The following is a 22,677-nucleotide window of genomic DNA, read 5'->3' on the forward strand; positions in this document are numbered from 1 at the left end:
CGGACACAGTGGTCGCACACCCTGAGCCGGGCGGTGCCGTCTTGCGCCGTTTCTCGGGGCATGACGCGGAGTCTTCGTGTGTCGGCAGGACCAGTCGTCCAGACAATAATCACCCGCGGTGGGTGGTGGTGGCGGCGGGAGTTGTTGGAGGGAGGCTGACGAAGGGGACAAAGGGCCCGTGGAGTTGCGCCGCGGGGGAATTGGGCGCCTCAGCAAGCTAGTCTCTCCGTCGCTGGTGGCCCTTTAGCCTCTGTTCACCGTTGCGGGGGGCCACGACTACACCGAGCACGGCTCGACGGGCGAGTCTCTCAAATTCGACCTATATCATTCAACATCATGTTTTCTGACTCCCAGGTCCTCAGCAGCAAATCTGCCCCGACCCTTTCTCAGACACACCAGCCATACTCATCATGTCCTCCTTCCGCCGCCTCATTCGTTTCATAGCCACGGAAGATGGCCAGTCCTACTTTGCCGATCTCGGCACGGTCGCTTGTGATCTGCCACCGCCAGGAACCAGCGTCACCGCCGCCTCTACAACAATCCAGGGGCTCGCCAGCCTCTCCGCCGCCGACAAGGCCAGAACACTCACAGTGGCCTCCCTGCTGCCCCCTCTGCCCCGAGACGGGGTGCCAATCTACTGCGTCGGTCTCAACTACCGCAGCCATGCCAAGGAGGCAAAGCTGAATATCCCATCATGCCCACCGCTCTGGACAAAGCCGGCCACGAGTCTGGCCAGTCCCGGCGAAGACATCCCAGTCAACGACTTTTGCGCCAAGAGTCTGCTGGACTACGAGGTATGTTGGCTCATTCTCGTTGCGCAAGACCCAGCCCGATCAGTGCCGAACAACAGATTGACAAAAAATGACCGACTGCGAATTTGCACAGGGCGAGCTCGTCTTCGTCACATCCCGCGACGCCAAAGATATCTCGGTCGCCGAGGCCAAGGATTACATCCTGGGCTACACCGTTGGCAACGACCTCTCGTGCCGCAAATACCAGCTGGCCCAGAACTCGGGAGGCCAGTTCTTCTTCGCCAAGGCATTTGACAAGTTTGCCCCCATCGGGCCTACGCTCATCAGTCCAGAGATCTTTGGCGATGTGTCCAAGCATACTCTCGTGACACGCGTCAATGGCGAGGTGAGGCAGACGGCGGAATTCTCTGGGGATCTTATTTTCAAACCGGCGCAGATTCTGAGCCATATGAGTCAAGGTAGGTGAGACCAGGGGTGGAGCGCATTGAGGAGTCATCCTCCCATGTTCGCCCAAAACTGCTGTTTGCCCAAAGCTTTCTTTGCTGATGATTCTTTCAAAAATCTCCACAGGCACGACGATTCCTGCGGGCACTGCGGTCATGACGGGCACGGCAGCAGGTGTGGGCGCCTTCATGACGCCCAAGACGTTCCTACAGGACGGCGACGTGGTCGAGGTGGAGATGGACGGCGTGGGCAAGCTGAGCAATAGAATTGTGTTCAAGTGAGTAGCACGATCAATCAGTACGTTTGTTGCCAAATCTCCGTAACCTGGTTCGTTTCCAGGCTGCAGTTCCGGAGAGTTGCTGTTCCGGATGATTCTGGCTTAGAGAGTGCGTCCGAAGCTAACGTTCCTATCATCCGTTTTCACGGGACAGTGTCACATTCACGACAAGGGTGGTTGTTTTTCTTCAGTGGCTTGCCATCTCCCTGGTCACGCGATTCGTGTGAGCTTCGTTCCATATTATTGAAACATTTGTACCAGAAGCTTCTATCTATCACGGCTTTGCTCAAGATTTAATTAGATACTAAAGTGTTTTCACTCGCTGTAGCTTTGCTGGAATGACCAGACTCATATAATAGGAGAGCTTCTAGCATGCTTCTTTCTTCGTCCCACCTAGAGATAGCTATGTAAACTGGAGCCCTTGTCTTCTCATGATCAAACAGCCCTAAGGCCAGCACGCAACTTCCGCAGTGTGACGTCAACTACCTACAATTCTGTCCCTCTGTGACACCTACTCCTCGATGGGCGTCCTTCCGCAATCGTGACGGGCGGCGGCGGCAGGAAAGGGGGAGTGTATGGCCTGGGCGGCCATCCGCCCGGCATCTACTCACACTGGACGTGGTGGATACTAGATCCCACCTAATTGGACTCTCTCGCAGTTCACACCATTGGTCTGACCTCCCTTGGCAACTAAATCCAAGAACGACGGCCGCACATCATCACAAGCCAGCGTGACGCGAGCCACGCAATCTGGCAGCCCCGAGAGCTTCACCGAGAACGCACTCGTGGAAGGCATTCAATCACCTCTGCTATAGACGAAAGGTTTTTACACTATGGTATCGGTTGCATGGAGACAGAGCTAGTCCATCTATTTATATCCAACATATTCTCTTGTACCACTCCTCGCCACGAACAGCCGGATGTTTTGAACTTGGCCCTGCCTTCTATGGCGTTGTTGTCCCTGAGTATGCATACACTTTTAAGGTTATGCCAACGACTGCAGTAGCCTCCGTCATCAGACAATCAGCCCCATTCGAATCTGGCTGATCTCCATTACGATATGGAGATCTTGCAACTTATAGAACCGTTCTTGGTCTGCAGCACAATCATGTCGTGATCGTACTTGAAATGCTCAGCCGGGTCGCCGGACTCGTGCAGCGTGGCGCGTGGGATAACCTGGAACGCCATGAGCGCGGCCATGATGTAGATCTCGCAGTATGCAAGACTGTGGATTACCGTTGTCAGCCTTTGGACTTTCTGAAGACTTTCGGCCTCATCGATTGATCAAGGCACGAAAAGGGAACGTAGCGGGAAGGGGGGAGGGGGAGGGAACTCACTTCTCGCCAATACAAGACCGACTTCCCCGGCTGAAAGCCAGCAAATACTTCTGGAGCTTGTAGTTTGGCGATCCATCCTCCAGAAGCCACCGCTCGGGTCTGAACGCCTCCGGATCGGGAAACAAACCAGGGTCCATGTGGTTGATCACGGAGGACATGCCGATCGGCGTGCCGCGCGGGACGACGTAGACGACGTCGCCGCTCGCGCTCTTGTAGTGCAGGTCTTCATCCCTCGCGATGCGCGCGGAGCGGTGCGAGACGCCCGGCATGATGCGTAGAGACTCCTGTACGATGGCCCAGAAGTAAGGCTTGTTCTCGAGGTGGGACCATTTCAGCGTGGAGGGAGAGGTGTCGTCAAGGGTCTGCATAAGGCGCTTGTAGATGGCTGGCTGGTGGAGGAGGTGATATGTGATGACGGTGAGAATGGCCTAACACCGGGTCAGCACGCCGGCCGCAGATGACAATGGAAAAGAATGGGAGATGGTGGCAACACTTACTGCAGTAGTCTCTGTCCCTGCTAGCAGAAAATTGAACCCTTCTCCAGACAGGTGGAACATGTCCTTGTAGCTATCTGGAAGACTCTTGTTCTGCAGGACCTCGGCAAACACACGCCCGTTCTCCGGATCGTCCAGTGCAGCCTGGATGTACCCCGGAATGACGACATTCATCTGCCTCATGACAGTGGCAATATCCTCACCCATGTAGTCCGCCATGAGTGGGATGTACTGCGCGACCTTGCGCGCCACCGCGTTATGCCGCATCGTGTAGGCCGACTGCAGAAACGACTTGACCCAGGTCGCAAAGTTGGGCGTCCAGCCCTCCTGTGTGATGAAGCCCATGGAGGTGCCAAAGGCATATTGCCCGATGACGTCGGCCGTGTAGCAGTTGAAGGCGTCCTTGACGTCGAAGACCTCGCCGTGCTGGCTCTCGCTGGCCTTCTTCGAGGACTGCGCGATGGACAGCATCTTGTTCGTCACGAGCTGCGCGGCGTCGAGGACCTCGCCTTCGAGCTTGGCGATCTGTTGGCGGGAGAAGAAGCGCGCATAGGGGGCCTTCTTCATCTTGTGCACCTCGTGCGGGACGGTCGAGAAGGCAGTCACCGACACGGGCCCGGCACCGCCCGTGTTGAGCTGGTGGTACCATTTGTCTCTGACTCGTCCCGGACCGGCATATATCTCGTCGGTGAACAGAGGGTCGTTGCAGTGGAGCTCGTCGGGGTTGATGCGGACGATGGGGCCTGGGGATCGGGTGTCAGTCAAAGTCGTCCTACGGGAGACTTGATGTGATCTTTAGTAGTACACCCACCATATTTCTCGTGCATGCGCTTGATCTCTTGCGTATACTTCCCACCACGAATCCAATCGTAGTATGCCTCGTAAAAGTATCCTGCTGCCGCAAGCCTCGGGCCGGGAAAGCGAGACAGTGGATGGAAGGGCGAGATGTTGTACAGAGCAACGAGGACCTTGTAACCGGCATAGGCGACAGCGACGCCGGCCAGCGCACGACGGATCGTGGTTTGCTCGGCGGCATGCCTCGCGACATCAAGAGCCGCCGCCATCGTGCTTGTCGGCCTCTGTGGAGGCGGGATGGGGCTTTGGGGCCAGAGTGCCGGAGAACGCTCCGCTCAAGAAGAGCAGTTCTTCCGCAGAATATCGCTGGACACGCGGTGCCCGGGTTGACAGCGCAGCAACCACCTGCGTGAGAGGTATGTTTCAAGCTTGACAGGCGACTACCCAGTTTGTGACAGAGTGTGGAAGCCCGCGCGCAAAGATTCGAGCTTGCTTGCTTTTATGCCCCACCGGGGAGGGTCTCTTCTTCTCCGTCCTCTCTATGGGTAGTGACGTCTCACTGTACAAACAAGGTAGGCTGCGGCTTGAGAGTCGTCGTATTCCCTGTTGCGTGTGCACTGTATGCTAGCGCTCGGCACTTCCAAAACTGTGGCCGGGCCTTTCCAGGGGTTCGAACCACGATATGCAGAGCCACATGCCGGGTGGAGCACCCTGACGCCAGCCATGGACGAATGGAGGTGCACAGAAAGGCGTGGGAGTGGATGCTGTGAATGGCTCACGGTGGGAAGTGCCGTCTGGGATAATCCCAACGACACGATGACCTTGTGGACACCAAGCCCACAGTATTTTGAGCTAGTGCTGACATCGGGCACGACTACCTCTCCGGGAAAGAATTCCGAGTCTGAACATGTCATAGAGCGGTCACGTGCCTGTCCTCTAGATATTTGGAGGGAGCTTGTTCATCTGCTCTCTTGCCGCGACCCTGGCGGATCGTGGTTGGAGAACTTTGAAATGGCGTTGTTCATGGTGTGGCCTGCCAAGCTTGTGTATTTCGCTTTCTTCACGAATCGGTTTCCCAAAGGAGAAAGTAGAATGCGAATGTTGGTTGTTGATGAAGGGTGACAATGCATATGAACGGCACGGTTTCATTGGTCTGCTCTGTGCTCCGTGGCAATGTGTGCCAGGATCGTGGGCCAGGTCGGCAGGGCCGCATATTGCCAAGTTGTACTTGCAGGGGCGCTACCGAGTTCTTCTCGCTTGCCCCAGGCGGTTCTTGGGGTGTGAAGGCGCACCCAACTTGTCGATAGAACAGCACCAGCCCCTAGGAATCCCTGCCATCCCCCAAGATATCTATAGAGATCCCAGGATTAGCAAAAAAGTGCCGACACTTCTCGTCTACGCGAGTCTGAGTGAATTGACTGCATAGACAATGTATCGGAACTTCCCATAGGCGCCAAACGAAAGCAAAGTTACGCTGTTGCTTCTTCTGTTACAGACCAAGTATAATCCGGTGATCGCCAATCCTGGGAGCCGTGTACATATCACAGGGGATCATACTCGCTTCAAAATCATCATCAGTAATGTTTGCTCAATCCAGGCCCGGGCCGGCGGCTAGGGTCGCCGGTGTGGCGTGACGCTTGTGTGCCAAGGATGTTGGTCCGGGAAGCAAACAACGGCCAGGGGCTCGTGCATCCAGTGTGTTTGCTCATATGGTGTAGTTGATTCTTTCCAGATTCCCATACGAATGCGACAACGGAGTGGGGTCTTTGAGATCCTGTCCAATGATTTGCCAGTACTCTATTAAGTCGTCAGGAAGGCTTATTTCTGGTGATTAGAGTCTTGTCACTTGGAAAATCCCCCTACGCCGTCCTTTTTTTTTCTTCACTACTGGGTGCCCGTGGTCGACGCGATGCAAGAAATACGATACCTATTCTGAATCTCGAAAGAGGCTCCTTGGGGCCGTTGCTGTAAGGACGGATTGAGGTGCATCATGCTGTTTTGGCCTATCGAGCTTCTTGGGACACCAGCAAACTCGGCCCGGGAACCAACTACCCAATATCAAAGTCGGCCAAAGTGATTCTTGGTTCCACTACGGTAGCCATTGATCGCAGATTTAGCAACGATCTTCCTGTCATGGCGTGATCACATTACGACCAACATGGGGTCCGGCAACGCAGGCTTTGACTCCGGCTGCAACGTCGCCGGGCACGGCCCGACTTGCGATTGGTGCGTTTCGGCCGATGGACGCTTCCATCAACGACACGCTTGTGAATGCATTGATCTGAATCGGTGGATCCATTCCTGTCCACCTCTTTCTCGGCGACCAGTGGAGTACGTGCCAGATCCACCCTGCCTTGCGCCTCGCCTATGCGCTTAATGAACGATGAAGACTGATGCCATAGGTAACTTCGGAGCGGTGTCAGAAATGACCGGTGCGTGTCTTGCATCAAACGATCGGCAGACATAGCAAACCATCTTGTGGCACATCTCCAGACTGGGAAGGCCGTTGAACCACGAAGCCAGACCACACACCGCGAGGGATCGGCAGGGTCGTTCGGCTTCTTCCGCCACCCACCACACCTGAGTCCTTAGGCGCAATCTCGCTAACAGGAACGTTGGTTCTTGACAGGCTCCTTCATGTAGCATCCCGGGCTTGGGTGCAGGGATGTATGCCAGAGCTCGCTGGGGCCTCCATTTCGATGCACCATGTGTGTAACAGAGGTGGCGAGGCTTTTCAAGCCCCTTGCGTCGAATGAGTCGGGCCGGGGATGAAGAGAAGAGACATCGGGTGTTGGGCGAGCCAGTGCTGGCCGGGACTGGCCGCACAGTAACAACTCGAGGATTGTCCGGGGAAGAGCAAAACTATTCCGCGTCTCAAAATGACAGAATTGTGTCCTGGAACAAGTGACGAGGGCGCTGGTCGCATCGCCGCACAAAGGGGCTCCTGGCAGGGGATAGACTGTCGCACGGCCCAAGTTGAGGTGCGACGGGCACAACTGGCGAGAATTCTTCTTCAGCACCGGGCTCGGGCTATATTGCAGCATGACTCCTCAGAGGAAGAGCAAAGAGTCATTCTGCAGGCACTCTTTGGCTTCCTCGAGCCTCCACCCAGCATTCAACGACGACCATGACACAAACACTGCCGCTGACGACACCAGCACTGACATGTCTCATCACAGGCTCTCTGCTGTGGATTGCTGGTAGCGCTGTTGTGTGTTTTCGATGCCTTGGACGTTTCCGAGGCGCAGGTATTGGTGTTGACGATTGTCTTTCTGTTGCTGCAGCCGTCAGTCTCAACTCCTACAGGCGCCAAAAGAACAGCCATGCTAACATGGAATTCCTTCAGATCCTGTCCGGAAGCGCGATCGGGATAGGTGCGGCAGGTACGCAGCACTATCAGAAATGTTCCCCTCTGCTGCCTGCAGGCTGACGTTCTACCATCGATACAGTGTTCACCTCCGGAGTTGGCTATGATTTGAACCCAGAGTCTGCCGTGTATCCCATTCGTAAGCATATGTTTCCAGCATCAACATGCCCAAAGTATGCTAACGAAATCTAATCGCGCTTGTGTAGTTCTCGAGAACCTCCCCCGAATTTTAGAGGTACCGATTCAACTTGGAATGCGCCCAGGTCGAGCACAATACTGACGTCATCTTCGCTCCAGCTTACATTCGCCTATACCCTCATATACCTCTGGGCTCTCGCCGCTCTCAAGCTCAGCCAGCTCTTCCTATATCTGCGAACATTCGAGCTTGAACTGAGGTGGTGGATCTACGGGGGTATCGGCATTTCCATCGCCTGGGGCGTTTCCTTCACGTTCCTCACAATATTTCTATGTGATCCGATCCAGCAGCAGTGGACGCTGGCCCGCATCGGCAAGTGCAAAGACCAGATCACGGTGCTCAAGTCGCTTATCCTGACCAACGTCCTCACGGATCTGTTCATTGTGATCCTGCCAATCCGCACAATCTGGAACCTGCAGATGCGTAAAACGGAAAAGGTGGTGGTGACGTTGTGTTTCGCTATGGGCCTTGCGTGAGTTCGCACCGGTCGCTCACGGGAAACAGATTCTACGGCCGATGCAGCAGACTGACAATAAGCTTGGCGTAGATGTTGTATCATTGGCATAGTCCGCTTCGTCTACCTCTTCGAGATCGACCTTCTCGGCAACCTGACCGGTACATCCCAGTCGACATTTATCTTGCTCACTGTCGAGCTGGATCTCGCAGTGCTGTGCATCAACATTCCCACCCTCCGACCCTTCTATGCTCGCTTGCGCGCCAAGTACGGCTCTTTTTGGACGAGAAGCACCGACCAGGGCCCCGATACTTCCAGCAGGAGCCAGGTTTCCGGACTCGCACCGAGATCCAATACTACGAACGGCATGCGATTCGACGACGTTTCTGCATCAAAGAGGGGCATCATCGGCACGGGAACGAAGAAGAGTCAGTCCGGTGGCGCGGCTTGGATTGAACTGGTAAGTCTGCTTGCGGGTAGCCGACTACTGGTAATGAATGGTGCCGTTCATTTGCGCTTTGACTGACTTTGGATCCTCTCAGAACGATGCCGAGAGCGGAGCCGTCAGCGACGACGCTGGCTCCGAGAGGAAGTTGACTCGGGCGCCCCATCCTGACTCTGGTGTACGCGTGTCGACGAAGTGGACAGTCACAAGGGAGTAGAGGACCGGTGTCGGCAATGGGAAGGCATATTCGTCTACATTTCTGAGTCGAGCATCTGGAGGTGTGTACACGGAACACCCCGATGCTCTGCTTTCAAATCGCCCTAAAAATGAATAGAACAACGAATCTGTCCAAGGACGCTGGTGGAATTTACTGCTGCAGTTCTTGTTGTCCAAACGCCTTGTCTTCATGAATGAAAAAGCTCAGGTGCTCTTGATGTCCACACCAATTTGAGACAGCTGCGTCAAGTATTCTCGCGAAAGTCCTAACTCCGGCGGTTGTTACGACACTTATTCATGATTAGTACAGCTCAAAGAAGGCACGATGAGGTAAACCCCTGCACCCCGGCCTCACCCGGAACCGCCGAAAATGCCACCCTGGTATTGCAAGCGGAACTCTCGGTGCTGACAAAGCCAGCCCCTGACTGACACGTTAATCGCGTCCAGGTGGTATTGCTGTCTATTCAGCCCGTGCTCGTCCCTCGGTGACGTGACGATTTAAATACGACTACGTCAGGAACTACTGTGCTCTCCTTATTCTGCAGCAATCCCCTGGTTACAATCACAACGTCAAGCACATTTCCTGAGCGTGCACAAGGAGCGAGACTGGGCCAATTCTGGGGGCAATCACCGCCCATGCAACATCATGGAGGCAGGCATCTTTCAGTTTCAAGCCTTACCTCTCGAACGCAAGAAGCGGGCCTGCGACGCGTGCTACCGGCGCAAGGTCAGTTTGACGACGGCCCTCCTGAGCAGAAATGTCTAGCTGATAAAGATGTTTGTCTTTGCCTCCAAAGCTAGATCCAATGCGACTTCGGCACGCCACCAAATTGCGACTGGTGTAGACATCAAGGGTTGCTGTGCACTTTCGATCGACCAGATAAACCAGCAAAGCCCAAGGGACGACCAAAGTTAGCTACGTTCCTGCTCACGCCATCTCACATCGCACTATTGGAGCTGACTCGTCCGGCAGGAAACTTGTCACGAGATCTCTCGCAGCAGAAGAGCGCAGTGCAGACGCGGAACAGCCTGCGGCCCTCACGTCACGCGCGAGTCCGCAGGCCCCTATGCAAGGGCGGAGTGCGGTCACTGCAGTAGTGCCGAGCGTGAGCTCCCTCTGGAGCCCAGACCACAAGAATGTTTTCACTAATGGCAACCTGCCACTACACTGTTCTGATGGAAACGGGTGGATTAAATCGCGTACGGGTGAAGACACCCTAGATATCAATTTGGTAACACCGCCATGGGAGAATCCGGATCCAACTCTCAGCCACCTAGAGCCGGCAGATGCGGTTGTGGACTTACCGCCTCGCCATATCATGGACGAATACTCGGCCCGTTATTCGCGGGATGCGTTCCGGTCAACATTCCCCGTCGTTGACCCGATACTGTTAAGACACACCGTCGAGGAAACTTACAACCAATTGCCACGAAGGAGCGACTGCGAAGAGCACGCCCGTGCAACTCGAATCGCTGCAAAAGCCTGCCTGCAGGGCTTCCTATCGTTCATGTCGGTGCTTCTGCGTACGAGGAGGCTGACTCCTGTTGACGCCGACTCGCTGGCGGCGTCGTCGCGAGTGCTGCTCTCGCAAGTAGCCGACCATGGCAGCATTCTGGTGGCCCAAGCCGCCATGACACAGGTAGGCCGGCTCGCACTTGCCAGGGTTCTTGTCGCGTTCTCCTCAGTACGCTGGTTGAGGACAAAAGAAAAGACTGACAGTGACCTCAGGCATTATATCTTGAGTTCAACGGCAGGTCCCACGCGGCATCTGTCTACCGCGGCATGGCCGTCCGGACGCTGTTTCAACTCGGCGCACATCTCCTGCCGACGGCTGGCTTTGATGTTGACATACCCGCCACAGCCACCATTGCGCTTCACCGACGGCATCTTCGAAGCCTCTTCTGGATGGCATACACCTTCGACAAGGACTTTGCCCTGCGCACGGGACAGCCGCCGCTCATCCATGACGACAACTGCGATCTGACCTTGCCCGAGGGATACCTCGACCGTCCGCCGGACAAGTCCTGCGCGATGCCGCGCCCACGGCCCACAGCGGTCAGCTCGGCAAGGCTGGATATGCTCCTGCCGGGCGACCTGCGTCTCGACCTGCTCAAGTCCGAGACGTACACGATGCTGTACTCTGCAAAGGCGATGCGCAAGTCCGAGGTGCAGCTGCTGCAGGACATCCGCGAGCTGGACACCAAGCTGGAGACCTGGCGGATGGGTATAGACCCGCTCCTCCGGCCCAGATTGACCTATCCAGCCGGTTACATGTTTGATTTGGGTATCGTCCACCAAGCCACGCAAACGGACGGCGCCAATGAATTCCAGCAGCAGCGACAGCAACAACAGAAAGGAGTCTGTGTAGGCCAGCGGATGCACCACATCATGATCACGCTCCAGTACCACCACCTGATTTCCAGGATCCATGGCGCCACTGGCAGATGCCGTCATCTGAGCACAGACGAGGGCCTAAGCGCCGCCTTTGCCTCGAGCATGGCGCTCGCTGTCGAGGCCAGCCGGTCGACGCTGCACTTCATCCAGGGGCTGGACCAGGACCTGCTCGGCGGGCCGTTCTGGGTCGTCCTGTTCTACCCGCTGTCCGCGATCCATGTGCTATTCTGTGACATACTGACGAACCCGAGCGAGCCAGCGGCGATGGGGGATCTGAGACTGTTGGAGGCTACCCCTGTGCTGGTAAAGAATATGCGGAACATGTATCTCAAGGACAGCGAGGTGGAGCAGCTGGCTCGAGTGGAAAGGTTCGTCGCGGAGCTGGTGAGACTAGGCCACAAAGCGGTCGCGAGAGCTCGGGCGTGAACGGACTCAGAAGTGGTGGCAGAGTGCGGAGAGACGGCCGTGGCACACTTCGATTTACCTTTCACACTGACTAGTGCCCACAAGTATTATATCAATTGCAAGCGGAGGAGAACCACGACCGCCACCAAAGTTGAATAACCCTTGCAGGGTGGTTCCGACACTTGAGAGAGAACCTTATACTCTGAGACCTCATGCTGGCGGCAACTCTTCTCAGCACGACGGCGGAAAGTTGCTATTTAAAACTTTGCGAGAACGGAATCTTAGCTAGATAAGATGCTGCCTACTTGAACGGCTATAGACTTGAAAGGCTGTCCCCTAGTGGTTGTGTAGAGACTCTCATCAAGTAGGCCGACGCCAGCCGTCCCATGTGAAGCTGGGAACATCCTTATCATTTACAGCCTGCTCACTGTAACTAGTCTATCTTTGGGTCGGTTTTGTGTCACCCGGCCCCCAAATCCTGCGCCAAATCACCGAGAGTCCCATGCTAGGTACCCCTGTTCGTGTGTGGCTTTGCTCTACTGGAGCCACTCGCCTGAGGAGCGCGTCGCATGGGTTACACAGCAGATAAGCTGAGGTCAGCGCGGTGCTCGACTTGACCCCAAACGGTCGATGAGTCAAGGTATTCGCCACGAAGTATGCCATCGCTCTGTGCCAATAGGAGGGGCTATAGAGCCGCCTCGCTATATCGGCTTCCATCGTTGCCTCAAGTTCCACTTCGTTCGCAAGCAGGCTTCCGCTGCCAGGCACTATATAAAGCGCGTTTGCACAACGCCTGTCACTTTCCACAGTGCGCCTGCAGAGCGGTCACGAAAGCGTTGTGCAATACTGCTACACAATGGATGATTTGCGCCGTGCTGCGTTCGCGGTACGCGACGCCAGCGATAAAGTTAAAAACCACTACATTGAATCTGCCGAAAAAGTCACGGTGAGCAAACAGATCCCGTTCAACGACACTGGAGACCCTGTGGTTGATCATCCACGCCACAGGATTGGTGGTATGGTAAGGAGTTCCCGTACGACCGCCTACCGACACCGACATCAGTCCGCCTCATCAAGCTCGACCGCCCCTCCTCCGAGCGGGGAGACGACAAGATCAGTTTCGTAATGAAGACAGCCGATCTCGAACTCGGACCACGCTTCACCGCGCTATCATATACTTGGAATCTATCACGGTCGACTTGGAGCAGGGGCGCACGCCGCATATTGAATTTCTGGATGTACGAGGACTTCGATGAGTTCGTCGAGCTTTTCAGACCAGAGACAGAGTCACAGGCCGAGATGTACATGCACCTGAATGCCTTCAAGAAGGTCACCTGCAACGGCAAGCCCATGAAGGTGCATCAGAATCTCTTCCAGGGGTTGAAACAATTGCGCAAGAAAAGACAGGAAGAGTGGTTCTGGATTGACGCTTTGTGTATAAATCAGAGGTTTGTGGGACTATCCTGGCACATCTCGACTTATCTGGCACAAGACTCTTTTCCTGTTTGCTGTTTCAGTCCCTGTTCTCAATTTTGCTAGCAGCCGCTAATCGAGATGTCGCGAACACAGTGATGAAGACGAGAAGGTGGCTCAAATCCCACTCATGGGTCGAATTTATCACCAAGCTCAGCTTGTCGTCGTCTGGCTCGGTGATTTGAATAAGCAATGGGCCAAAGGTCTCCAGCTCCTCGAGGACGTCGCCGCTTCCAAGAGGCCGTTGCCGCCTGATTCTGTATTGATGAGGCTTCCGATGAACGGTGGCAAATTCTTACCGCCAATAGAGAGCCCGGCAGATATGAAAGAGTTTTTCACCATGTTCGCTACTGCAACACATCTGATATGTCGGCCGTACTTTCGCAGGGTATGGGTGGTACAAGAGCTTTGCCTTGCGAGGAAGGTCGTGTACCTGCACGGGGAGTACGAGGTCACTCCTGAGGCGTTGCAGACAGCCTGGAAATGGATACTATTCAGTACCAGCGACAAGAGTATCACACCTTGGAACATGAAGGTCATGAAGGCAGTCATTCGGCCCCTTGTTGGAGCCCAGATGGAGCTGCTACCATCCTCAGCGGCTTCCCACGAAGGCTTCTCCCGAGACAGTAAGGGAACTCTGATCAATTGGCTTCGGGTGTGCATGGGACGCCAGGCTACGCATGACAAGGACTTCGTGTTTGCAGGACTGTCGCTCATCAGGGAGGATCTGTTAACCATTGATCAGAGCTTGCAGCCTGTGGTAACCCCACCTGCGCCGCCGCCACCAGAATCCGGTATCGCGGGCCATCAACACAACAAGCGTAGCATGCACGACTACGATGGGGCGTCAAGCATCACACCGAACGGGCTTTGGCCAGTCTTAGCAGCCCGCCCTGCCGTTTCCGCTCCCGAAGTCCTTGTGAATGCTGCCGCTTGTCTGCTCACCCATGAGTCTGTCGAGACACTATTCACACTGGCCTCCCGCATGCCTGAAGAATATCATTTGAACGACAAGGTTTCCACAGTCCCACGAGAAATCGGAAAGACAGCACAGACCTTGCCGTCTTGGGTCCCCGCACCGGGGTCCTGGAAGGTGCGTTACGTTGACCCTTTTACAGGAGGAAATACAGTGCCACTGACGAGCCATCACCTCTATCTCAGAGTGAAGCAACTAGCGATTTGATTCCTCCAAAGATCAATAATCCATGGTGTGCAGGCCCTGCGCGGCACGCATCAGCGGGCGACGCCTCCTCAGTCTCGCCTGTTTGCTCCATCTCTCCTAACGGGAGAGAGCTCATCGTCGACGCTGCGACAGTGGACACTGTCTCTGCAGTCGACTTCGACGTCCTGGATCTGCTCAAACTCATGCGCTTCATGACACAAAGGCCCGTGGTGTACAATGGCGTGGCCGAGGCCCGCAAGACTGCGCGTCAGCCGTCTTTGCTGGAGGCCATCGCCTTCACCATGGTGGCCGGCCACGTCAATGGCAAGCGCATCACGCACGCTCAGGCTGGCAAGTGCCTTTGCGAGTCCATCGAGTCGATGGTTCACGCTTCCGTCCTGAGGGACCAGCATGAGCTAGCCGGGCAGACGATGGCCAGGGAAAAGAGCGAAGCGGCAGCACGCAAGGCTCACGGCAGCGGCGCGGATTTGCAAACAGCACCATCGGCCGCAGCGGAGCAGTGGAGAGCAGACCGCGAGCGTGAGACCAACACGCAGAAAAGCCTCGCCGACGTCATCGCCGAGTTTGAAAAGCTGAAGCACCTGTATGCGCACATGCCTTGGCCCGGGGAGGCGGTGAGGCATTTAACCTCGGAGGAGGCGATTTTGGAAGTGTCCAGCAACGAGTTGAGAGAGAAGAAGATGCGGCGGAAGGCAGTCCTGAATTTCCTCATGGGGCAGCCCAGCCACGGCTTCGGGGGCTTTAGAGTTTTTCCTCCAGAGAAGGATGAAGATCCCTTCTTCGACGTTGAAAGGCCTGTTAGCGACGAATGCCGGGCCTTTGAGGAGGCTTGCATGTCGATGCTTGCCTGGCGCAGGTTGTTCGTAACAAGGACTGGGCTAGTCGGCCTCGCGCCTACCTGGGTCCGAGAAGGCCACCACGTTATGCTGGTGTCTGACTCTTCTGTTCCTTTCGTGTTCTCCCGAGCTAGAGGCACAAAAAGGGATACCTGGACGCTTCAAGGCGAAGCCTTTGTTGATGGTATCATGCTCTGGGAAGCCAGAGAATTGGTTGATATGGACAGAATATGTGTAGTTTGAGACATAGATATCGAGGAGCCATCGAGAACTTTCACAGCCTTCTACAATGTGCGGAGCACAGAACGCGGCGACGACATGATTAAATGTCTAGGTAGGCTTCAGGGCAATCGCAAGCCTTTTTAGCTGACGCCGCGAGGACTTCATATGGGCACTGAATTTACATCCGTTGCTATCCGCTCGAACGGCTGTATACCCGATAGGCTGATGGGCTGGCTTCCTGCAGCGTGCTCCACGGCAGCGTCCCGGTGCCTGGCACCACCTCCCTGCCCAATGTTGCGCATGTGCTCGTCTTGTCCATAACATCCCCCCGAGAAGGCTGACGGGGAGCGCATCATGATGAACGATGCATTAGGCGGAGCGCAGGCGGCGGCCGAACTTCTGGCTCTATTGTTGTCAGACGATGTCCGTTGTCATGCGCCGAGCTCTGGTACGGCTGTTTGCAAAGTATGACACGAATTTGAGCCCGGGAGCATCGGCATAATGTTCATCGTTGATGGAGAGATAGATTAGGTCCCAGAGAGATTCGAGTGATTCTTAGTAACGACGTCCTGTCAATAGCAGCCGTCGAGGTTTACATCCTGCGCCTGTCTGAGGGCAATAAATTTCCCGGTTCTGGTGTCATGGCAAAACATGCCGAGCGTGCAACGTGTCGTCGAATTACGTAAAAGGCCGCGGCGTTACTCCCAGCCAGAGCAATCTCGCTGAGGATGAAACGCAGGCCTGAGCTTGCTCGGTGCTCAAATGAGATGAACATGATCCAGATGTGTTTCCTGATGCTCCGCAGAGTGACAATGGAGATCGGCAGTTGGGCCCTGGCATGCCGGGAGCTCGGACCACCGGGCGGGCGCCGAGGGCTTCCGCGAAGGAAACAAAGTTATGACTGACCCCTTTTCCCCACACCCGGCGCCCTGGAGCTGGAGCCCCTCGTTCCTGGCCTGGCACGTGAAATCCAGGGTCCACCTCCGAGATTATTTTTGTGTGTGTTTCTTTTTCGAGGGGTGGATTCTCAAGGCCCCAGCAATCAAAGGGTGACCCCCGGGCAGTTCCTGCTGAACACGGCATTTCATTCTGCTTCTCAAGAGATTCTCGATCGTGTGAGCCAAAGGTGACAGGTGTATGTGATCTTTCTTGCTGGGTGTCGCCCCTGAAAGGGCAGCAACAAAAAGATTGGAGCTGCAGGCATGCCCAGCAGGCCCAGGCCCTGGCCAGCCACCACAATTGGGCCGACACCGCCAGAGGCCATTGCCATCCTCGCCCGCCAAGGGACACGGGCAATCTTAGCTGGCGCTGGTGCGGGCGGCTCAGGGGTAAAACATGAATACCTGGCCTGACGGGTGGTGTTTGGTTGGATTGAAACAAAATGCGGCCCAGGGAAAGAAACGGGCGGGCGCGATAAGATAAGACGGGCCGCCGGGAGATAACACTTGTCCGGATGCTCACCGCCTGCAACGGGCGCTGGAGCGTTCCAAGGTTAGTGCAGTGGTGGGCGCTGGAGGAGGGGCAGGCACGCCCAGGCCCAGCAGCGAATTGGCCAGTAGCGTTAGGGGCAGGCACCCGCACGAGCGCACCTTCCACCACTCCACCACCAGCTCGACCTCACCTCCTCCTCCTCGCTGTGATCTCATTCTGCATCCCTTTTCCTCAACTCTCCTCCTCCTCACTCTCTCCTCCCTCTCCCTCTCTCTCTCTGGCAGGACCTGAGGCTCCAACATCGACGACGGCGCCCTCTCTCCCGCTTCCCTCCCACCGCTTCCAACCATGGGGGCCAAACCCATCGCCGGAGCAGAGCTCCAGAGCGACGTCAAATACGTGCCCACCCCTCCCGCCCAGCCCTCAAAATTCGATCTCGGCGAGGATGTCGGCGTCCCGCTGACCAACGTGAGTCCTGCTCCTCTGCTGGCCCCAATTGGAACCGTCCATCGTGACACTGACCGTTGCCCTCGTGTCTCCTGCAGTCCCCCACCATCAACAACCCGCCCCTCCCCGCCGACGGCCCTGGCTATGAGGGCTTCTCCAACTACCTGCTCGGCGCCCTCCTCGTCGGTGTGCCCTGGTACCTCGCCCGCAAGGTCGGCGGCGGCTTCAAGACGACCGTCTTCTTTGGCCTCATCACCTTCTTCCCCATCCTCATCGCCGTCTGGTTCGTCTCGTCCGCCTACAGCCCCCGCATGAACGAAAAGGTCAAGCTGCCCGGCCGCCCCGTCGAGCACTACCTCACCTTCAAGAAGCAAGAGGACAAGCTCAAGTACTCGGGCCGCAACAAGATCTCCATGGCCGCCCTCGCCGAGATGTACATTGACGGCGCCGTCGACTTCAACGGCGATGTCCTCGACATCCTCGAGTACCGCCACGACTGGGCCCACTTCGGCTTCACCTGGGACCTCTTCAAGTTCATCATCATGGGCTTCTTCCGCGACATTGTCATGCACACAAAGGCCCACGACGAGTCCCAGATCAAGCCCACCTACGACACCGGCAACGAGCACTACGCCTTCTTCCTCGGCCCCCGCATGATCTACACCTCGGGCGTCATCTCCGACACCACCCGCGAGGAGTCCCTCGAGGAGCTCCAGGACAACAAGATGTCGGTCGTCTGCGAGAAGATTGAGCTCAAGGAGGGCGAGACCATGCTCGACATTGGCTGTGGCTGGGGCACCCTCGCCCGCTTCGCCAGCGTCAACTACGGCGCCAAGGTCACCGGTGTCACCATTGCCGAGAACCAGGTCCTCTGGGGTAACGACCGCCTCCGCAACGCCGGCATCCCCGAGTCTCAGTCCAAGATCCTCTGCATGGACTACCGCGACATCGAGAACAAGAAGTACAACAAGATCACCCAGCTCGAGATGGGTGAGCACGTCGGCATCTTCAAGCTCACCACCTTCTTCCGCCAGTGCTACGACATGCTCGAGGACGACGGCATCATGTACGTCCAGCTCTCTGGTCTCCGCCAGGCTTGGCAGTACGACGACTTCATCTGGGGCCTCTACCTCAACAAGTACATCTTCCCCGGTGCCGACGCCTCCACGCCGCTCTGGAACTACATCCGCTCTCTCGAGATGGCCGGCTTCGAGTGCAAGAGCGTCGACACCGTCGGCGTCCACTACTCGGGCACCCTCTGGAGATGGTACCGCAACTGGCTCGGCAACCAGGAGACCGTCGAGGCCAAGTTTGGCGTCAGATGGTACAGAGTGAGTTTTATCTTTTCCTTTTTCCTTTACCCAGTCGACTAGCCCAACCTAACAAAATCTTCAGATCTGGGAGCTCTTCCTCGCCTGGTCCGTCATCGCCTCCCGCCAGGGCAGCGCCACCTGCTTCCAGATGGTCGTGGTCAAGAACCTCAACCACGTCCACCGCATCAACGGCGTCGCCTCGCAGTTTGGTCTGTCCGGCGCCCTCGCCGCCAGCAAGGCTGCCGGCAAGAGCGAGCTCAAGGAGAAGGTCTTCTAAGCAGGTCTTGGACTTGGGAGGTCGCCTTTTGCGGCCGTGCATGCTATCCCGCAGTATGGTGATATAATGGCGGGTTAGTTGCAGAAGGGCGAAAAGCGGAAGCATGCATGTCTTCTCATGTATGTGCCGAGGCAGCGAGCACGATGTATGTATGATTCGTGGCTGGTGAAGGGGGGCTTCTGGTATTGAAGGAAAGCATAATGATGTGGAAGATAGATCTGGCAGGTGCCAGAGCCAGTCTCTGACAGACTGTGCCAGATCACAAGTGGCCGAAAGGCAATGATGGCTGGGCTGGGAAACGGGCAAAAAACGCTCATAGAATCTGTTGGAGGCAGGGTGTTTGGGCAATCTAGTGGAACATAACTTGCTTCGGGGAGAACCAAAAGCTATTCTTTGCTTGGGGATGTACGGACATTAGAGGCGGGGATTATATAGGCCCTCTGCATTTGGGTCTGGGCTGGAGACGGCCGGCCAGCCCATGGTTCATATTTTTGAGCATATAATAGTGTTGGCAAACGATACATTCTGGTTGATAGTACATTTCGCATGTGATCAGGTCTGTTCGGGCACAGTTGTGTAGCGCCTCGAGCAGGTTATTGTTGTGCCCAACATTAGAGTGCACCTTGTTTGTGGCAAGAGGATTTGACCTGTTTTCTGTCCATGCAACATCTGTCCCACACGATCAAAGCTAGTGTATTTATCCTATTGTAAAAGCTGAGCTGCGCGCAGCCAATGGGGAAAAAAAGGAATCAGGGAGTAGCTCGTGATGCAAAGATAGTTGTGTTGGACAGACAGAGCCTGGCTGGCCGCCTTGAGGAGCATATAATGAGAACATGGTTAGAGTTTGTCCTGTTCACACGCTGGCATCTTTGCACCTTCTTGGATCATACAGTGCTCTTTGGTTCCGTAACACCCACAAAGGAGTCTGAACCTGGTTGGTGTATTTCGTCTCGTAAATTCGTGTTTAAATTCGTGAGAAAAGCAGGTGAACTCCCTGCCCTGGTGGAGAAGAATTCTTTTGTTCTCCGGTGGTGTGGAAGAAATACAAAAAGAAGACAGAACACCATGCGCTCATTCACAGTGTCCGTCCGTCCTCCGCGGCCCTTTTCCCCAATTTCCCCCGGGTTTCCCCCATCACTATAAATATCACTCAGCCAGGCAGACGGCGCTGGAAGATGTTCACCGTCCGCCGCCGCCGCCGCCTCCAAAGCCCTCAAAGATCTTGACCAGCGCGACGGCCGAGCCGGCAGCCGCACCGCCGATCACGACCATCTGCGCGCCGCCGAGGATGCCCTGCTTGACGCACCGCCGCCCGGCCCAGCCGGTAAAGACACACGTCTTGACGTACCCGAACGCGAACAGCGCCACGGCCATGACACACACCGACACCCACAGCGCCCAGACGATATCCCTCTCCTGACTCCCACCGACAAAGAAGTACGGCACCAGCGGCACGATCCCGCCGAGCATGTACCCCAGCGCGATCATCAGGGCGCTCTGCAGGGCCCGCGCGGCCGACGGCTCGGGGGTGCCGTGGTGGAACTCCATGACAAAGTCGACGTACTTGGCCGACGAGGACAGCTCGCGCGTCAGCTGGCTCAGGGTGCCTGGGGACAGGTCGTACCCGGAGAAGATGGACTGCACGTCGGCGTCGACGGCGTCGGGCTCGGTCGCGATGCGCAGGTTCTCCTGGCGGCGGGTCTCGTGGTAGGATTGTCTGTTTTTCGGAGGAGATTGTCAGCTATTAATCGGGCACAACATGGTAGTTGGGTGTCCCAGGGTCTCGTGTTCCGGCTGAGGCTCGAAGACGGCCATGTAATGCCATGTCCTGTCCTGTCCGCCCACGGGCCTCGGAGCGAGACGGAATGGCTCAAATGCAAGATGGACCAGGGAAAGGGGAGGACAAATAACAGTGATAAAGAAAGAAAACTTACAGCTCGCTCCGCGCCCCCAAGTAACCCCCCAGACCCATGCTGATGGCTCCGGCAATCAGCTCCGCCAGCCCGCCGTACACAATCGTCCTGGCCGCGATGCCGTCGACCGACGACAGGCCCGCAGTCAGGGCGAACGGCACCGTCAGCCCGTCCGACAGGCCGATGATGGCGTCCGAGATCATGCGGGCGTGCACGCCGACGTTGGACCGGCGCGTCGAGTCCACCCCCAGGAGCTGCCGGATGTAGTGGACCATGTAGGCCCATGGCGTCGGCGTGCTGGGGTTATGCGCCTGCTGGTGCTGGAGGTTCTTTGGGGAGAGGCAGGGTGATGAGGAGGAGGCGGTGGAGGCCTTGCGTTCTGGGAGGAGGGTTGAGAGGGAGGAAGATGAAGATGATGGCGATGGTGAGGGCGATTGAGACTGAGACTGGGAGTGGTGTGATGGCAACAGGGCATCTGTCTCTGTTGGGTGCCGGCCTTGTGCTACAAGAGATGAGTAAGCCAGTGTCTGGTTATGGTTGAAGAAGCCCTGGGTGAGGTGAGTAAATGTCACGATAGAGGGCTACTCACAGGCATGGCTGTCTCGTTGTGAGTCCATCTTTACGAAGCTTGTGTAGAGCCGTCTAGCACGAAGGGACGATATAGACGTATAAGAGGTGTGACGACGTGATAGTGGTTAGATAGCAGTTGCAACTCTCGCCAGATATACGCGCTGTGATGAAAAGAAAGAGCTTCCCGAGTATAGCAAGACACAAAGAAATTGGGGTATTCCGCGAGACAGCACACCCTCTTTGTATGTAGCTCGGCGCCGATACACCACCCACGCGCACGGGAGAGCTGCCCTCCGCAACTTATAAGTCCGGACTAGCTAGCTGCCTCAGGGCGGTCCATTGCGCAAGGGTCTCCCTCTTCTGCCAGGCACCCCCACTTGGACACAGGCCGGCCCACCACCAATCCGAGCAGTGCTGATGACGCTCCATTCACGGCAGTTGTGATTGGCGGACAGCCTCAGAGCTGTAATCCAGCAGAGGTGATTGGTCGGTAGAGGGAAGACAAAGGCATGCATGTGGGGACGGGGATGACTGAGGTAAGCTCCACGCACACACTTGTCCGTGCGGATGCCGGCTTGTGGATCAGTGCGCTGGTCTGGTGCGAAAACTCGAGCAAAGGAAAAGACCGAAGCGGACATGACGGAGCCAGAGGCTCAAGGATGTGATGATGCTCGGGCATCTGTCTCGGTGGCATTATGTAACAGTGCCACCATTGTGGCTTGCCATGCTGAAGGTGGTCCTTTATCTAGGCTGCCATGTTCGCTCTGCTGGAAGACAGCCAGGAAGTTGACGTATGGGGGGACTGTTGCTTCAATAGCTTGTTGGACATTAGACAGTTGTCTGTAATGTAGCTCCTGCTTTGTTGGCGATGACAACGCACGCCTTATGCCTAAGTCACTACGACCTGGTGTGTGCTGGCGAGGCAGGCACAGTACGTTCGTAATTATGGTGTCCAGGAGCAGGCAGGAGCCAGCACAGCTTGATGTAGTCTGTATATTCTTACTTAAGAGGCACTGTTTTCATCCAATCAGCAAATACTGAGCGGTCCAATCTCGATTGGTCTAGTGGTCAGGATACCTGCTTGTCACGCAGGTGGCCGGGGTTCGATTCCCCGATCGAGAGCACTAATACAATCACCCAAGGATTACCTTGGGTTCTCTTTTTGCATCTTCCTGCTCCATTGCTTGGATCTTTGTATGATGTTCGTGATTCTTTATTTTCTCTTTTTTTTTTTTTTTTTTTTTTTTCCTGACGTGCTTGCGCCGTGTGGACCGTCACAATACAGCTTACACTTGCCATCGTGGTTAATGCTTGTCAATGAAGACCAATCCCAGCCCGCACAAAATATCACGAATATTACATCAAACATGACAGATTCTTTCAGCTACCACTGCTGCAAGAACTGCCGATGCCTGCCACCCTCCGATGACACGTT

The 22,677-nt window shown here is 55.9% G+C and overlaps 7 protein-coding genes and 1 non-coding gene across 8 annotated transcripts; 6 read left to right on the plus strand and 2 right to left on the minus strand.

Moving 5' to 3' along the window:
• Positions 1 to 410: 410 nt before the first annotated feature.
• B0I36DRAFT_366464 (fumarylacetoacetate hydrolase family protein) lies at positions 411 to 1,477 on the plus strand (the record flags this gene model as incomplete). The annotated part of the gene is made up of 3 exons (XM_046159304.1): positions 411 to 794; positions 886 to 1,210; positions 1,323 to 1,477. The coding sequence occupies 3 exons, from the start codon at positions 411 to 413 to the stop codon at positions 1,475 to 1,477; spliced, it is 864 nt and encodes a 287-aa protein (XP_046008068.1).
• A 1,198-nt stretch (positions 1,478 to 2,675) lies between these two features.
• Positions 2,676 to 4,655, minus strand: B0I36DRAFT_331558 (cytochrome P450). Its single transcript, XM_046154993.1, has 3 exons — positions 4,116 to 4,655; positions 3,308 to 4,047; positions 2,676 to 3,238 (listed from the first exon to the last, which is right to left on the minus strand). The coding sequence occupies exons 1-3, from the start codon at positions 4,366 to 4,368 to the stop codon at positions 2,807 to 2,809; spliced, it is 1,425 nt and encodes a 474-aa protein (XP_046008069.1). The 5' UTR covers positions 4,369 to 4,655; the 3' UTR covers positions 2,676 to 2,806.
• Positions 4,656 to 6,943: 2,288 nt separating this feature from the next.
• Positions 6,944 to 9,246, plus strand: B0I36DRAFT_331560 (uncharacterized protein). The gene is made up of 8 exons (XM_046154994.1): positions 6,944 to 7,385; positions 7,446 to 7,482; positions 7,549 to 7,605; positions 7,673 to 7,701; positions 7,764 to 8,134; positions 8,210 to 8,576; positions 8,659 to 9,107; positions 9,225 to 9,246. Exons 1-7 carry the CDS (start codon positions 7,227 to 7,229, stop codon positions 8,776 to 8,778), a joined length of 1,140 nt encoding a protein of 379 aa, XP_046008070.1. The 5' UTR covers positions 6,944 to 7,226; the 3' UTR covers positions 8,779 to 9,107; positions 9,225 to 9,246.
• Positions 9,247 to 9,934: 688 nt separating this feature from the next.
• On the plus strand, positions 9,935 to 11,592 carry B0I36DRAFT_208134 (uncharacterized protein; the record flags this gene model as incomplete). Its single annotated transcript, XM_046148866.1, has 3 exons — positions 9,935 to 10,417; positions 10,507 to 11,062; positions 11,147 to 11,592. Coding segments are annotated over 3 exons (1,485 nt in total), but the record flags the coding sequence as incomplete, so codon positions are not given.
• A 659-nt stretch (positions 11,593 to 12,251) lies between these two features.
• B0I36DRAFT_415950 (heterokaryon incompatibility protein-domain-containing protein) lies at positions 12,252 to 15,613 on the plus strand. The gene is made up of 4 exons (XM_046162058.1): positions 12,252 to 12,523; positions 12,586 to 13,025; positions 13,147 to 14,143; positions 14,212 to 15,613. The coding sequence occupies exons 1-4, from the start codon at positions 12,434 to 12,436 to the stop codon at positions 15,310 to 15,312; spliced, it is 2,628 nt and encodes an 875-aa protein (XP_046008072.1). The 5' UTR covers positions 12,252 to 12,433; the 3' UTR covers positions 15,313 to 15,613.
• A 1,188-nt stretch (positions 15,614 to 16,801) lies between these two features.
• B0I36DRAFT_331572 (S-adenosyl-L-methionine-dependent methyltransferase) lies at positions 16,802 to 18,587 on the plus strand. The gene is made up of 2 exons (XM_046154995.1): positions 16,802 to 17,190; positions 17,268 to 18,587. The coding sequence occupies exons 1-2, from the start codon at positions 17,071 to 17,073 to the stop codon at positions 18,540 to 18,542; spliced, it is 1,395 nt and encodes a 464-aa protein (XP_046008073.1). The 5' UTR covers positions 16,802 to 17,070; the 3' UTR covers positions 18,543 to 18,587.
• Positions 18,588 to 19,920: 1,333 nt separating this feature from the next.
• B0I36DRAFT_162733 (Ccc1 family) lies at positions 19,921 to 21,311 on the minus strand. Its single transcript, XM_046148680.1, has 3 exons — positions 21,262 to 21,311; positions 20,694 to 21,153; positions 19,921 to 20,476 (listed from the first exon to the last, which is right to left on the minus strand). Exons 2-3 carry the CDS (start codon positions 20,945 to 20,947, stop codon positions 19,939 to 19,941), a joined length of 792 nt encoding a protein of 263 aa, XP_046008074.1. The 5' UTR covers positions 20,948 to 21,153; positions 21,262 to 21,311; the 3' UTR covers positions 19,921 to 19,938.
• A 981-nt stretch (positions 21,312 to 22,292) lies between these two features.
• On the plus strand, positions 22,293 to 22,364 carry B0I36DRAFT_t142. The gene has a single exon. It is a non-coding gene; the product is annotated as a tRNA-Asp (tRNA).
• Positions 22,365 to 22,677: the final 313 nt, after the last annotated feature.

This window comes from Microdochium trichocladiopsis, assembly GCF_020744255.1.
Source record: "Microdochium trichocladiopsis strain MPI-CAGE-CH-0230 chromosome Unknown B0I36scaffold_9, whole genome shotgun sequence".
NCBI lineage: Eukaryota > Fungi > Ascomycota > Sordariomycetes > Xylariales > Microdochiaceae > Microdochium > Microdochium trichocladiopsis.

Coding starts and splice junctions, on each gene's coding strand:
- B0I36DRAFT_415950 (XM_046162058.1), top strand. CDS start 12,434: ATGGATGATTTGCGCCGTGCTGCGTTCGCGGTACGCGACGCCAGCGAT. Junction 13,026..13,146: donor GCTTTGTGTATAAATCAGAG/GTTTGTGGGACT, acceptor TCGCGAACACAG/TGATGAAGACGAGAAGGTGG. Junction 14,144..14,211: donor CCGCACCGGGGTCCTGGAAG/GTGCGTTACGTT, acceptor CCTCTATCTCAG/AGTGAAGCAACTAGCGATTT.
- B0I36DRAFT_331572 (XM_046154995.1), top strand. CDS start 17,071: ATGGGGGCCAAACCCATCGCCGGAGCAGAGCTCCAGAGCGACGTCAAA. Junction 17,191..17,267: donor TCGGCGTCCCGCTGACCAAC/GTGAGTCCTGCT, acceptor TGTCTCCTGCAG/TCCCCCACCATCAACAACCC.
- B0I36DRAFT_331560 (XM_046154994.1), top strand. CDS start 7,227: ATGACACAAACACTGCCGCTGACGACACCAGCACTGACATGTCTCATC. Junction 7,483..7,548: donor GATCGGGATAGGTGCGGCAG/GTACGCAGCACT, acceptor CCATCGATACAG/TGTTCACCTCCGGAGTTGGC. Junction 8,577..8,658: donor GCGCGGCTTGGATTGAACTG/GTAAGTCTGCTT, acceptor GGATCCTCTCAG/AACGATGCCGAGAGCGGAGC.
- B0I36DRAFT_331558 (XM_046154993.1), bottom strand. CDS start 4,368: ATGGCGGCGGCTCTTGATGTCGCGAGGCATGCCGCCGAGCAAACCACG. Junction 4,048..4,115: donor GCGCATGCACGAGAAATATG/GTGGGTGTACTA, acceptor CCCGATCCCCAG/GCCCCATCGTCCGCATCAAC. Junction 3,239..3,307: donor CAGGGACAGAGACTACTGCA/GTAAGTGTTGCC, acceptor ACCCGGTGTTAG/GCCATTCTCACCGTCATCAC.
- B0I36DRAFT_162733 (XM_046148680.1), bottom strand. CDS start 20,947: ATGGTCCACTACATCCGGCAGCTCCTGGGGGTGGACTCGACGCGCCGG. Junction 20,477..20,693: donor TTGGGGGCGCGGAGCGAGCT/GTAAGTTTTCTT, acceptor TCCGAAAAACAG/ACAATCCTACCACGAGACCC.